Source organism: Martes martes (genome assembly GCF_963455335.1).
Source record: "Martes martes genome assembly, chromosome: 10".
NCBI classification, from domain to species: domain Eukaryota; kingdom Metazoa; phylum Chordata; class Mammalia; order Carnivora; family Mustelidae; genus Martes; species Martes martes.
In genome coordinates this window covers 19090924-19103430 of record NC_137898.1, presented here as the reverse complement: position 1 = coordinate 19103430, position 12507 = coordinate 19090924, and the positions used below count along the sequence as shown (strand labels likewise).

The following is a 12507-nucleotide window of genomic DNA, read 5'->3' as shown; positions in this document are numbered from 1 at the left end:
ATAGTGATAAATGCTATGAAATGAATAAAAAAGTAAAGTGAGGCACAAAAGTGCCCAAGAAAGCTATTCTAATTGGAAGCATAGAAAATGCCTCTTTAAGGAGATGACATTTGAGTTGAGACCTGAGCAGAGCTGGTATACAAAGAGAACAGCAAATGTAAAGGCCAAAAAGAATAACTTTAACATGCCCAAGGTATCTCATGTAAACAGGGCAACCACCCCGATTGGAATGAGATAAAGTGAAACATAAAAGTCATTTAAGGATCTCAAACCACTCCAACATTGCTCACCAGGAATCCAACAATGGTAATTAGATCAATATCTCAATTTTATGCTACCCCACAATCTCCCCCAAAGTCACAGCTGTCCATTAAATAATGTATTTTGAACCACCCCATTTTCCCTCTAAAAACTACCATGCCTCTCATTCCTATTTTCTCTTGGCTCTGCTAGAAGTATTAAGAAAAAAGGGAGGGGGAGTATTCTACGGAGAAAGAAAGTGCTCCTGAATTCTCCATAACAGATCTCATGACTTCATATAGTACAACCACAGGTTAAAAGCAAAGACCCTGGAGACAGACTAACTTGGGTTCAAATTCAGATTCTATTAGTTGTAATGATCTTGAATAAGTGGCATAACCTTTTGAAGACTCAGTTTCCTCATCTGTAAAAAGCTGTGAGGATTAAGAGATAAAATGTGGTGCCCAGTGACTATTCAATAAATGTTAGCTACTGCTAATAAAAGTATCTGAGTATTTATTTTGTTCAAGGACCAGAGCTGGGCCAGAGGGATTATAGAAAATACAATTTGCTACAGCAAATTGTTTGAGAGATAAAACTGTCAAACTCCCTTAGGTCAGGAGCTTTGTCTTTTTCTGGTTCACTGGTGTATTCCCAGAATCTGGAACAGTGTTTAACACACAGTGGGCATCAATCTCAGCATGTGTTGAAGGAATGAATGAGACTCCATTAAGTCAAAGGAGCATAAGAAAGTCTGGCTTTACTTCAAAACCAATAAAAGTTTTCATTCCACATCAAGATTTTAAACAATATCCTAAGGCCTTGTTAAAGATGTTATTATTTCTAATTACCTCCCCAAAATCTAGAACGGTGTTCATAATATTAAGGTATTCAAATTTATTGCAGTTGAAAAACTCTGCTGCAGGATGCCTGGGTGGCTCAGTCGGTCAAGTGTCTGCCTTTGGCCCAGTCACCATCTCAGGGTCTTGGGATCAAGCCCCACATAAGATTTCCTGCTGCACAGCAAGGAGCCTGTTTCTCCCCCTCCCGCTGTCCCTACCCTTGGCTCAGGCTCTCTCTTTCTCTCTGAAATAAATAATAAAATCTTTTTTTTAAATTAAAAAAAAAAAAAAAAGAAAAAGCTCTGCTGCTAAAATTGAGTTGTCAGTTGTAGGCTATACTACTGTTCATAATTCAAAGCTGATGATCAAAACATCTTAAGTAATAAAGTATAAGGTATATTAATTGTTATGGAATACTTCGCTTGCCAGTGCTCCAGTGAACAGACTTAGAAAACTTGTGGAAAATTTTTTCCTCACGGTTGACCAACTAAGTTTAATTTATGCTAGCAAAATAAACTGATTTCACCTCCATATCATTAAATTTTATAAAAACAATATTACAGTCTGTCCAGTCCCTTAAGAAAAGCCCAAATCTTTTAGACTTCTTAAAAGTTTCAAAAGACTTTTAGCTTAATATATCGGCTCTTTAGGTCAAAGAAGGACTTTTCAGGGTGATGAAAATGGAGAAAGAAGGAGTTCACCTCTTTAAAAATGAGTTTTCAATTACTATAATTATGCATAAAATAAGACAGGCAGCATTTCTGGGCCAAGATTTGATGCCTTCGTTCCCTGTGAGAATTAGAGCCAAGCATAAATTTGGGGCAAGTTCTGCAAAAACCACTTTACCCTCTATTGATGCTGAATGAAAAACTCATTGTTAGGATTCATCAACAGAATATATTTTCTAACACACAGTAGCCACTCTGGCAACATCGCTTTCACCATTTTCTATCCCAGAAACAAAACAGGATGGATTTAAATCCTGCCTGACAGTTACCGCGATTGAAGGGTAGCTATCTCAACAGCCTAAGAGTGGTAAGAGCTAAAAAGTAAAAATCTAGTATACCGAACCGTAAAGTACCAGGGCCTGCTCAAGTTAACCTACACTGGTGGCTATTGTATAGGTCCGCCAAACCTTCTGAGCTAGAAAGATACCTGAACTCTACTGACACCTTTTGAGAAAGAAAGCCAGGCGTGAGGGCGGAGCGGTATGATCGGAATTATTAAAACCGCAGCAAGCCGGCAGGGACACAGGTGCGCGGGCAGGCCCCGGTACCGCAGTCCTTGTCACGCCTCGAGACGACCGGGCCCGTCACAACCACGACAGCCCTCCTAGGTTCTTATTCACTCATTCATTCATTTGACAATTACGCGAGTGCACCGCAGCAGGGCCGGCTCGCAGGGCCCCCGCCCCAGCCCCGGAACACCCACAGCCGCCCGGCGCGGCCCTGCGCCGACAGCATTTCCCCGACGCTGCCGCCCGCACCCCGCCGCGGCGCGCTAGGGTCACCCGGATCCCGGCCTCGGGAGCACACGAGCGCCCACGCCCCCCGCCCTCCCAGCCGCGCGTCCCCCGGCCTCCGCCCCGTTTAGCCGCCTCAGACTCGCCGGGTTCGTGCGGCGAGGGAGGGGCGCGTCCGCGGAGGCCCCCCGCCCGGGGTTCAAGGCCCCCCGGGGCGCGCGACGCCTGGACCCGATGGCCTCGGTGGGTGGGTCGGGCCCACCGGCCACTCACCTCCGCCGGGTCAGAACCGAGGGGCCTGCTCTAAGCCGTTTGAAACCGCTTGGGCCGCCGCACACCCCGCAGTGTCCTCGTTGTTTATTGGTTCTCGACGGACCGCCCATCGCCCGTTTATTGGTCCATTTGAAAGGACTGTGGGCACGCGCCGCCTGCGGCTTTAAAGGGGCCGCGCGCAGCCGTGCTTCCTTCGGAGCCAGAGCTGCCTGCTCCGTTGGGGATAAGGTCGCTGGAGCAAAAGCTGCCGACGACACTCCCCGCCCCTTCTCCCCCAAAGAAGGTTGAAAGATGTGTAGAGCTGTGCATCCTCGGCCACCAGCATGTTTCCTTTATTTAATTTTGGCTATTCAAGCTACTGTCAACACTTGGCAAATTTTTAAAAAGTCATTTCATTCACCAAATATTGATTGTGCAGCTAAGTGCGTGAGGGAAACGAGAGGCAGCTGGGATATCGTGGAAGGAGCAGTGAATGGAGCCAGGATGCTGGATTCTGGTCTTGGACCCCCTCTAAGTGCACTCTTCTCAGTAGATCATTTGTAGCTTAGTTTCCACAAAACAGGGTAACAATGTTTCTCTTACAAGCTTAATGTGAGGATTTAATATAACTAATTTAATGTTGAGGAAAATCCTTAATATTCATGTTATTTATAGAAACGACAGGCTTGCTTAATATGATTTCTAAGTCTTGTTTAGCTCTAAAAATAAAATCTTTTTTTAAAAGGGGGCGGGGGGGGGTGTCGTGTGGCGCCTGGCTGACTCAATCAACAGAGTTTACACCTCTTGATCTCAGGGTTGTAAATTCCAGCCCCACCTTGGGTGTAGAGATTACTTAAAAATAAAATCTTAGAAAAGCCTTGTTTAGGTCTAAATTCTATGTTTCTATGAATAAGATCATGTCCTTACTTTCAAGGAATGTACAAACTACAGTGGTCAAAGGAATAAAACATACAGTCTAATCTGTATATTCTAATTTTCAAAGTAGCATGAGAACTAGGTAAAAGAAAAACTGTAGATGCTTAGCAAAGGAAGAAATTTGCTAAGGGAGGATCTGTGAAAGGGTTGGAATTGTAATCTGGGATTTCAACCATATATAATTACCAACAGACTAAAAGATGGTGAGGGGATGGGTAAAAGTAATAAAACGATTATTTTTTAATCTATCAAATTAGCAAAGATGAAAAAGTTTGACAACTGTTGGCCAACATTTTTTGAGAAACAGACATTCAAACTCACTGTTGGTAAGACTGTAATTGGTGCACATTTTCAGGATGATTTACCAGTTATTAAAATGTAAAGTGTGGGGGCGCCTGCGTGGCTCAGTTGGTTGAGTGACTGCCTTCCGCTCAGGTCATGATCCCGGACTTCCAAGATCGAGTCCCACATCAGGCTTCCAGCTCCTTGGGGAGTCGGCTTCTCCCTCTGACCTCCTCCTCTCTCCATGCTAGCTCTCACTCATTCTTTCTCAAATAAATAAATAAAATCTTAAAAAAAAAAAAAAAGTAAAGTGTGGGACACCTAGTTGGCTTAGAAGAGCATACAACTCTTAATCTCTGAGCTGTGAGTTTGAGCCCCACACTGGGTATAGTGATTACTTAAAAATAAAATCTTTTAAAAAAATGTGTATGATTTCTGGCCCAATAATGCCATTGTTAGGAATTTGTCCTACAGATCTATGCAATTATGTAAAGAAAATTATCCAAAGATATTCACTGCATCAATTCTTAAGACACGGGAAAAAAACCCCACAAACAAAAAACCCCCAAACCTTAGAAATCACATGTCCAGGGGCACCTGGGTGGCTCAGTGGTTAAAGCCTCTGGCTTCGGCTCAGGTCATGATCTCAGGGTCCTGCGATCGAGACCCGCATCAGGCTCCCTGCTCTGCAAGGAGCCTGCTTCCCCACCCCCGCTGCCTGCCTCTCTGCCTACTTGTGATCGTTGTCTGTCAAATTAAAAAAAAAAAAAAATCTTTAAAAGAAATCACATGTCCATTCACAGGTAACTTGTTACATAATTACAGTGTATCCACTCAAAAGAACTCTATGCAACTGTTAAAGAGAACGTGGTTAATCTGTATGTGCTGGGGTAGAAAAAGTGTGCAAATTTTATTTTACTAAAAAAAAGGCAAGTTGCAAAAAAGCATATATGGAATAATTTTATTGTATATGGTTATAAATGCTTATGTATTTGTGTGCATGCCTGAAAATGGTTAGAACATTCCTGGGATTTCAAGAAATTATTTAACAAGGGGAGTGTGTAGGGAGGGAAATGAATTCTTTGCCATTGACATGTTAATTTTTTTTTTTTAATAGTAGCAGGGAGAATGTTTAGTAGTGAGAAAAGTAGGAGCAAGGGCACAGAAGCAAGAAAGTACATTATATGTAGGGAATTGAACATATGAGTTTGATTTTAGATTTTAGGCACATGTTGGGAAGTAGTAGGATACAAGATTGCCAGAGAAAGGAACATTCTAGGAGGGTCTTGAATACCAAGGTAAGGAATTTGTACTTTAAGTAGGTGATGGAGAGCTATGAAAGGTTTCCGAGCCAGAGAGCGACAAAATCAAAACTGCACTTTAGGAAGACTGATCAGCGTGATTATCTAAAATGGGTTAGAGTTGGAAGCCCAGTTAGGAGTCTGCTATGAGGTGATAGCAGTGGAAATGCTGAGAACAGATTCAAGAAAGTGTGAAGGATTTGGCAACCAACTTGTTGCAAAGGTGAGGGTGGGGCCCATTAAGGGAGGTGAGTCAAAAAGCATGCCAGGCTTTGAGCCTAAGGATTGGGAGGCAGTGATTGCCCAAATGGAAGTAGGAAGTCTGGAGAAGACATTCTCAAGAGGAAGACAAGAAATTTAGTTTTAGCCCTGTTTACTTTTAGGTACCAACGAGACCTCTAAGTAGGTCTAGGAAATTGAGGATGAGAACTGGAGAAAAGGTTAGGACTCAAGTGATACAGGTGTAGAAAAGATGGAATTGTAGCAGTGGCTGAGACCACATCGTGGGGGAGTGGAGAGCGAAAAGATGGGTCATGAGGAAAGATCCATAGGTTAGGGGAAACCAAGCAGAGCAAAAAGGTCACAGTAACCTTTGAGAAATGGGTTAGGAACATACAGAAATAGTTTTCTTCAATCATTGGTCATTGGCATGTTTACTTTATTTAAATATTATGGGAAAAAATTGAAGATTACATTTATAAAGAGAGCGTGATGGTAAAGTGGAATTTGCTCAATAAAGGATGTATGGAGTCTGGATCCTGGAGAGCTTTAGAACGAGATGGCAAATCCCTTTTTGTCTTATATGGTTTATGTGTAGCCCTACTAAAAGGTGGGCACTGTATGTCTGATTCCGTTCATGTAGTTGTTTATTCATTCAACAAATATTTATTGAGCACCTAATATGTGCAGGGACTGTTCTAGGCACTTGGGATAACCAGTGCATGAAATAGACACACACAAACACACACATACATAAACCCCTCTCTTATGGTACTCACATTATAGTGAAAAAGCATAGATGCTCAACACGTTAATAAATTATATAGTATGTTATTAGACAATATGTGCAGTGGAAAAACAAAATAAAACACGGTAAAAGGGACAGGGAAGTAGAGTTAGAAAAACATTAATTTTATAAAGCATGATCAGAGTAGGTTTCACTAAGGAGGTTACCTTTAAGCAAAGACTTGAAGGCAAAGGAACTAGCCATGAGTTTCTTTCTCTACAGGGAGGAAGTGCCAACTAGGGGGAACAGATTTGCAAAGACCCTAAGTTGGGACCATGCCTCTCAGGTTAGAGAAACAGGGACCAATATAGCTGAAGCAGAGTAGTGGGCAGTAGGAGGATAGAAGGAGATGAGGTCTGAAAGATAATGTAGGGCGGGGAGTGGCAGATCCCGTAGGGTCTTGGCTTGGAAATCTAACATAATACCTTGCTCCATAGTAGGTGTTCAATAAATGTTTGGCCAGTCATCTTTTGCAGTCCAGGGTAATCACCAAATAGCTTCTATCTATGTGACGCCTGCTTACTTTAGCCCAGGGGCCTCCCAGTAGTTCTTCATAAGGAAAGTATTCAAAGGAAAGTGAAACCTTTGTAGGCATTAGAGATCAAGGTGAACACTGTGTTATTGCAACCGGAAGCAGTAAACAAATGCCTGCATTGGGGCTATTGAATAACTGTGCTGAGTATTTCTGAAAAGCCTACTAGGGTGGAGACAGTGCTCATCCCATCATAATCACAAACTGCATTCTGGGAGAGAAACAGGGCACCTGGATTCCTATTTGCAGCCTAAGAGGAGCAGTTTCAGTGATCCACTCCCTTTCAGCTTTCAGTGCATGTACCTCGTGCATTATCCCCTGTGAGATAGCACCAGTGACATTAACATGGGTCTCAAGGGGCTGTGACTTTTTGTGTCTTGACTGGCCTTGAAGCCTCTCCGAGATTGCACTGTTTGCATTGACTAGGTTATTGAATGAAGGAATGAACAACCCTTTCCTCAAAGCCCATTTTCCCACAAACCCCCAAAGGCAGGCTGTCCAAGAACTCTGACCAAGGGGGCCCCACCAAAGAGGAAGGAGGCAGAGGGAGAGATAGGGACCTCATTAGCAGGCTGTCAACAAGCTTTTAGGGGCTGGAGGGAAAAACCACCAAGAAGGACAAGATAAGTGAGAGTTCTTGGCTCTTTGTGTCTTGTAAAATGGCATAGGCAGATTGCATAGCTTGGGGCTAACTCCAGCCTTGGGTTTAAACTCAGACCCTTAATTAGGCTGTCTGTATCTGTTTTAACATCCTGTTAAGGAGTTCAAAATTGTGAGTTGGAGCCTTGAGTGGAAATAAAACTCTGTTCCCTATGCTGAGCTCTGTTTAGCCTCTGCCAGCTGCTTAATGGGAGAATGATCTAGAGAGAAAATAAATGGGTACTAAGTGAGGTAATGTTACAAAACAAAGGCTGCCTGAAACACCCCCAGACACACATCCTGTTAAGTGGATCAGTTGAGTCACCTTCATGTATGAAGAGAAGACATACTCTCAGACTGTTTTTTACCCTGGAAAGGGCTCACCTACATTTTTCATTATGTTCACAAGTAGAAATAACTGAAGTTTACTCTATGTTCTTGAAGGTCAGTGCTTTACACTTAGAACCTTGTGCATCCTCAGCTCTTTAGAAGCTTTTTCTAAGTTCCTCTGCAGCATCTTGTTTTCTGTAGGACTAGGTTTGGTGAAAGCTTCAGTTCATGCCTTGGAGACCTCTCTATACCTTTTAATCCTAGGTTCCGTCATTCGTTCATGCAATACACAAGGAGGGGCAGAGACTATATTTTGAATATAATTACCTTGCAAAAATATGTCCAGTTTGTTAGAATTTGGCCAACTGTCTCCCTACTCATCAGGTTTTATAGCCAGAGAACCAGACAAGGAATTCTCAACTCTTGTTTCATCTGCAAGAGTTCTCGGAAGAACATAAAAACAATGACCTTAGCAATCATCTGCCTTAACCTTTTCACTTTACTGATTAGGAAAGTAAAAGGCAGAGCATGTTCATTACCTGAAAACAGGATGCTAAGTCCTTGACACTGTTGCTAAAGTCTCATCTGACTCACCCCACCCCCAGATTTCTTATGAAGACCTGGGCCATTGGGTCCAGCATCCTTTTCCTCTCCCATTTCCTAACCCTAAAGTGACAGGACAGTCCCAAGTTAGGTAGATCTCTAAGTCTCAAGCAGTGTTGAATCCCTGATTATACTGGCCCTTGGGATCATAAGGTGTCAAAATGCATTCACCAAACTTTGTCCTTCCAGAAACATCCCCTAGTCTTTTGAGCAAATGTTTTGTGCTCAATGCATTCATTTTTTCTTCTCATTTGAAAATTTCTACCTGAGTTCCTAGCTCTGGTGATCACTGTTCATGGTCTGGCCTGTCACCCTGAGCCTTTGGGAGGGGGTACTTTCTACAAGTACATAGGCTTATGCTTTAGGCTGGATTTCATTGCTTTAAATGTCCTCCTTTTTCCTCTCTGGTGTGAATTAAAAAAAAAAAAATCGTGGTGTAAGGGGATGGCTGTCCTTGAGCTATAACACTTGTTTCTGTTCTAGCACACATACCCTCACCAATGCTGGAAGAATTATGCACTGTAAATTACCCTCAGAATTGTTATTTAAATACGAGAAGCTTCAGTCTTTCTTTCTTTGTTGGGGGGTGTTGTGTAGGGATGTAAGAGTCTAAGCTCTGTGGGTCAGGCTTGGGCAGGGCTTGGCCCCAGCAAGAGATAAAGGAATGAAAGGAAGCACTATTCTATAAAAGGCTTGTGGTTTAGAAAATCAACTATTGAGACTTGGCATACAATTCCACATCTGGCACCGAGACTTCCATGATTCCCAGTTGTCACTAAAGAGGTGTCATGTCCAGAAAACCAGAGAATGGATCCCCAGCTCCCTGCCCTAGCCTTGAGATGCAGTGTATAAATTATGAGAAGGCAGCTTTTTAAAAATAGAAGGAAAAAAGTTAAAAAATAAATGAAAGGAATCAATGTTGATTTGATCCATTGTCAGAGTAATTATGAAACTTGACTAAGATCAAAAAAAGCTAGTAGCAGATCTGGGCCTGTGATGAACCTTCCTTGTACCCAGTCCTTTTCCTACTACATCAGACAGTCCTGCCAGTGATTATCACGGCAAGGCAAAGTCAAGTTCTGGGACAATGAGGTCCTCATAGACCTAGAACGGAGATAGAAGATACAAGGTATATAAGCCATGACACTTCTTTCCAGTGCCTGAAGGAGATGTCACTAAAAATCATGACATCTTCCCTGTTGAATCTCAACAGGACCTTGGGCAGCCACTATCAATCAATCAGAGTTGGCACTCAATTGTCATCTGCCATCACTGTTCTAGAGGAAGTAAGGATTTCACAAGCCATTGAACTCTGGTCTTGACCTGTCTTCTCAAGATGAGTTGAACCTCCAGCCAGGAACTTCACACCTTTTATGGCTCCTCACTGTCCTCACATCCCTGAGTGACTTATAGGTGATGTTGCAAGAAGGTTTTGAAAGCATGGGTCTGTCAGACAGAGCGGATGCAGTGATTAGTCATGACTCCAAGCCAGGCACGGTGATTAAGAAAAGCTAAATTTATATTAAATTATCATAAAGTCCTAAAATACTGAACATAGTGGTTAAATAACTCCAGAAAGTCCAATCTCTCCAGTGAGTAACGTTAAAACCATTACACATGAGTGTGGGAGAATTATTTCCATTAGTTTAGGACAGAGAAGTTTTGCTTTTTACATAGTGAATCAGTGCTCAAATAGATATTTCTTCAAATATGTCTTTTCTACATTCTGAACAGCCCAAGTGCAATAAGATCCTTCCCCTTTTCCAATCAAGAAAATGCCACTTTCCTACTTTCTCCCCATCCTCAATCATGAATCTGAGGACCCAAAGTGCTCCTTTTTTTACCACCTTGTCAAGTGTGAAATATCTCCCTTTCCTCCTGTGAGTGGCACCTCGCCTTTCCCACTGTGTGTGTGTACTGGCAAAGCCTTGCTGGCCTGGCCAGGTTGTCATGTGTGGGCCCAGACCTGCGCTGGCTACTACCAGTAGGGCTCAGGGCTTGGCACCTGTCTCTAGCAGCCTCAGAACTGACCAGAAAAGCCTTGCTCTTCTCCATTTTCACTCACGTGTGGCAGCTGATTTCTCAATACCAATAACCACAGAAGATGTTTCCAATTGGGAAGCTTCCTTGAGAAGCTCTTGCCTCTCTTCTCAGCCCATCATCCTCTCCTGTTGCTTCCAGATCCTGGGTGGAGGGGTCTGGATCTGCCCTAGGCGAGAGGGCTTCATTGGTCATTCTCCCTTTCTACTCTTTGCCCCCTACTTTGTGTTTTGATGTAACCCTCTCCTTACCACCACAAGGCTAAGTCAGAAAAAGCAAATTGGGGTGGGGGGGAAGGAAGGGGTCTATAGAAGGTCTGGGGCAGACAAAATGTCTCCAATTCGCTGATCCTAGCAGGAGACACGCACTCTTTGTGTGAACAAGCACAAACCAAGTGATGGCATCACAGCCTGGAAAGTCCGTCACTTAGCGGGGAAGAGAGTTGGAATGGGAACGTCACCACCCCTAGAGCCACAGGTTCTCTGTCCACTAACTTAGATCCCTGAGCACTTGAGAGAGAACACAGGAGGTTCAACCTCATGGATATTTCCCTTGAGGCCCTGTGTGCCCCAAGTCTAAAACCCAATCTCTCTTCCTGACTGTTTATGAAAACTCCTGGCCCTTCTGTGGAAGGTGTTTCAGGATCTCTATGCTTAGAATCCCGGAGTATGAGTGGGGAGAGAGTGGCAGGACGTTAAGGTTCAGGTGATATGCTACTTTTGGTCTAAACAGCGCTGGTTGGACCTTGCAGAGAGACTCAGCGCTCGGGGCCCCACATTACTTAAGCCCCTGCTCACAACCTGGTTACTTAGAGTCAAAGACATAAGGGTACTGGCCAGTGGTGGTACCAGCGGGGGAAATATTAGCAAGCTGCCATGCAATAAAGACCCTGTCATCGAAGGTAGAAGCTTCCAGACACTCTAGCAGGAGGAAGAACAGCTTGAGTCATACCCAGATCTTACCAATATTGGCAGCTGAAAAAACAAAAAACGAAAAACAAAAAAAAAAAACCAGTAGCTCTTAGGGCAAGAATAAAATCCATTGCCAGCAACGGACAGGAGATGCAGCCCAACCACCCCTAAAAGCTTTCTCATATTACCGATGCACTTGAGGCTGGAGGCTTCTGAAACACCCAGACCAGCGGGGCTTATTCCTCCTTCCTCTCTCAGCCTCTTTCCTTCATCTCTCTCTTTACCCTTGACCCCTGCCCCAGCCCCTGATGGGCAAGTTCTCTCAGGGAAGCAGCCAGGCTGGCTCTGCTGGGGGAGAGTGAAGTGTTGGGTCATCAGTTGTCGTGGGGCAGGGTACCAGGAAAAGGGGAGGTGGAGCTCTACACTGATGAGAAATCATTACCGAGCCTGGTTTCGGGGCGCTCAGGATGGAGTGCAAGAGGTGAGGTTCGTGGTAAAATCCAGGTCTAAATTTTCGGGACACACCGTCATTTCTTGCGCACAGGTAGTTACGAACTCAGGTGGAAACAGCTCCCGGTTGAGGGTTCGGGAGCAGTTACGGGGTGGGAGGTGGAGGAGAAGGACGAGCACATAGGAAGGGGGCCTGTTGTGTAAGTGAGCACAAGGACTGGAAGTCCATAGAGGAGAAGGAACGGGTAGGGAAAGGAGGGACCACGGGCCTTTAGACCTGGCTCTCTGAGGAGAGCTTGCGTTCATGTTTCCAGCCTGTGTCTGGCAGAGAGCCCCGTCTTTCTGGAGTGGCCGCGGTATGGACGCTGCTACACTCCGATTGCTCTTCCTGCAACAGCTGCTCCGTCTCCGTGTCATCCAGGGAGCCAGAACTGGCCTGGATAGACACCGTGTCTGTCTTCATGCACACGTGATCCCGCAGAAGGCCCCCCCGGGAGCTGCGCAGTTGCTTGAGGTCGTCCCACTCGGCATCGTCCCCAGACAGAAGGCAGATTCCCTCTACGATCTTGATCTTCTCCTTCGTGTAGTTATGGTCAGGCCCGCCCTAGGGTGGAGAGTGGGGACACAGGGTCACAGTTAGCTCTCTAGAGAGGATCTCCTGGTGAACCGGAAAAGGAAGTG

The 12507-nt window shown here is 44.3% G+C and overlaps 2 protein-coding genes across 2 annotated transcripts in view; both read right to left on the bottom strand.

Annotated features, from left to right (window-relative positions):
• The window catches only part of CKAP5 (cytoskeleton associated protein 5), a 102666-nt gene extending 99745 nt beyond the window's left edge, over nt 1-2921 (bottom strand). Inside the window, exon 1 of the mRNA XM_080817662.1 lies at nt 2818-2921. The gene's annotated coding sequence lies outside the window, so the exon portion shown is untranslated. The remainder of the gene's footprint in view (nt 1-2817) is intronic.
• A 7002-nt stretch (nt 2922-9923) lies between these two features.
• LRP4 (LDL receptor related protein 4) overlaps nt 9924-12507 on the bottom strand; it is a gene marked incomplete at its 5' end in the record, with an annotated part of 50842 nt that continues 48258 nt past the window's right edge. The window contains one exon of the mRNA XM_080817558.1: nt 9924-12430. Within this exon, the coding sequence (XP_080673684.1) occupies nt 12098-12430 (333 nt within the window). The 3' untranslated portion in view covers nt 9924-12097. The remainder of the gene's footprint in view (nt 12431-12507) is intronic.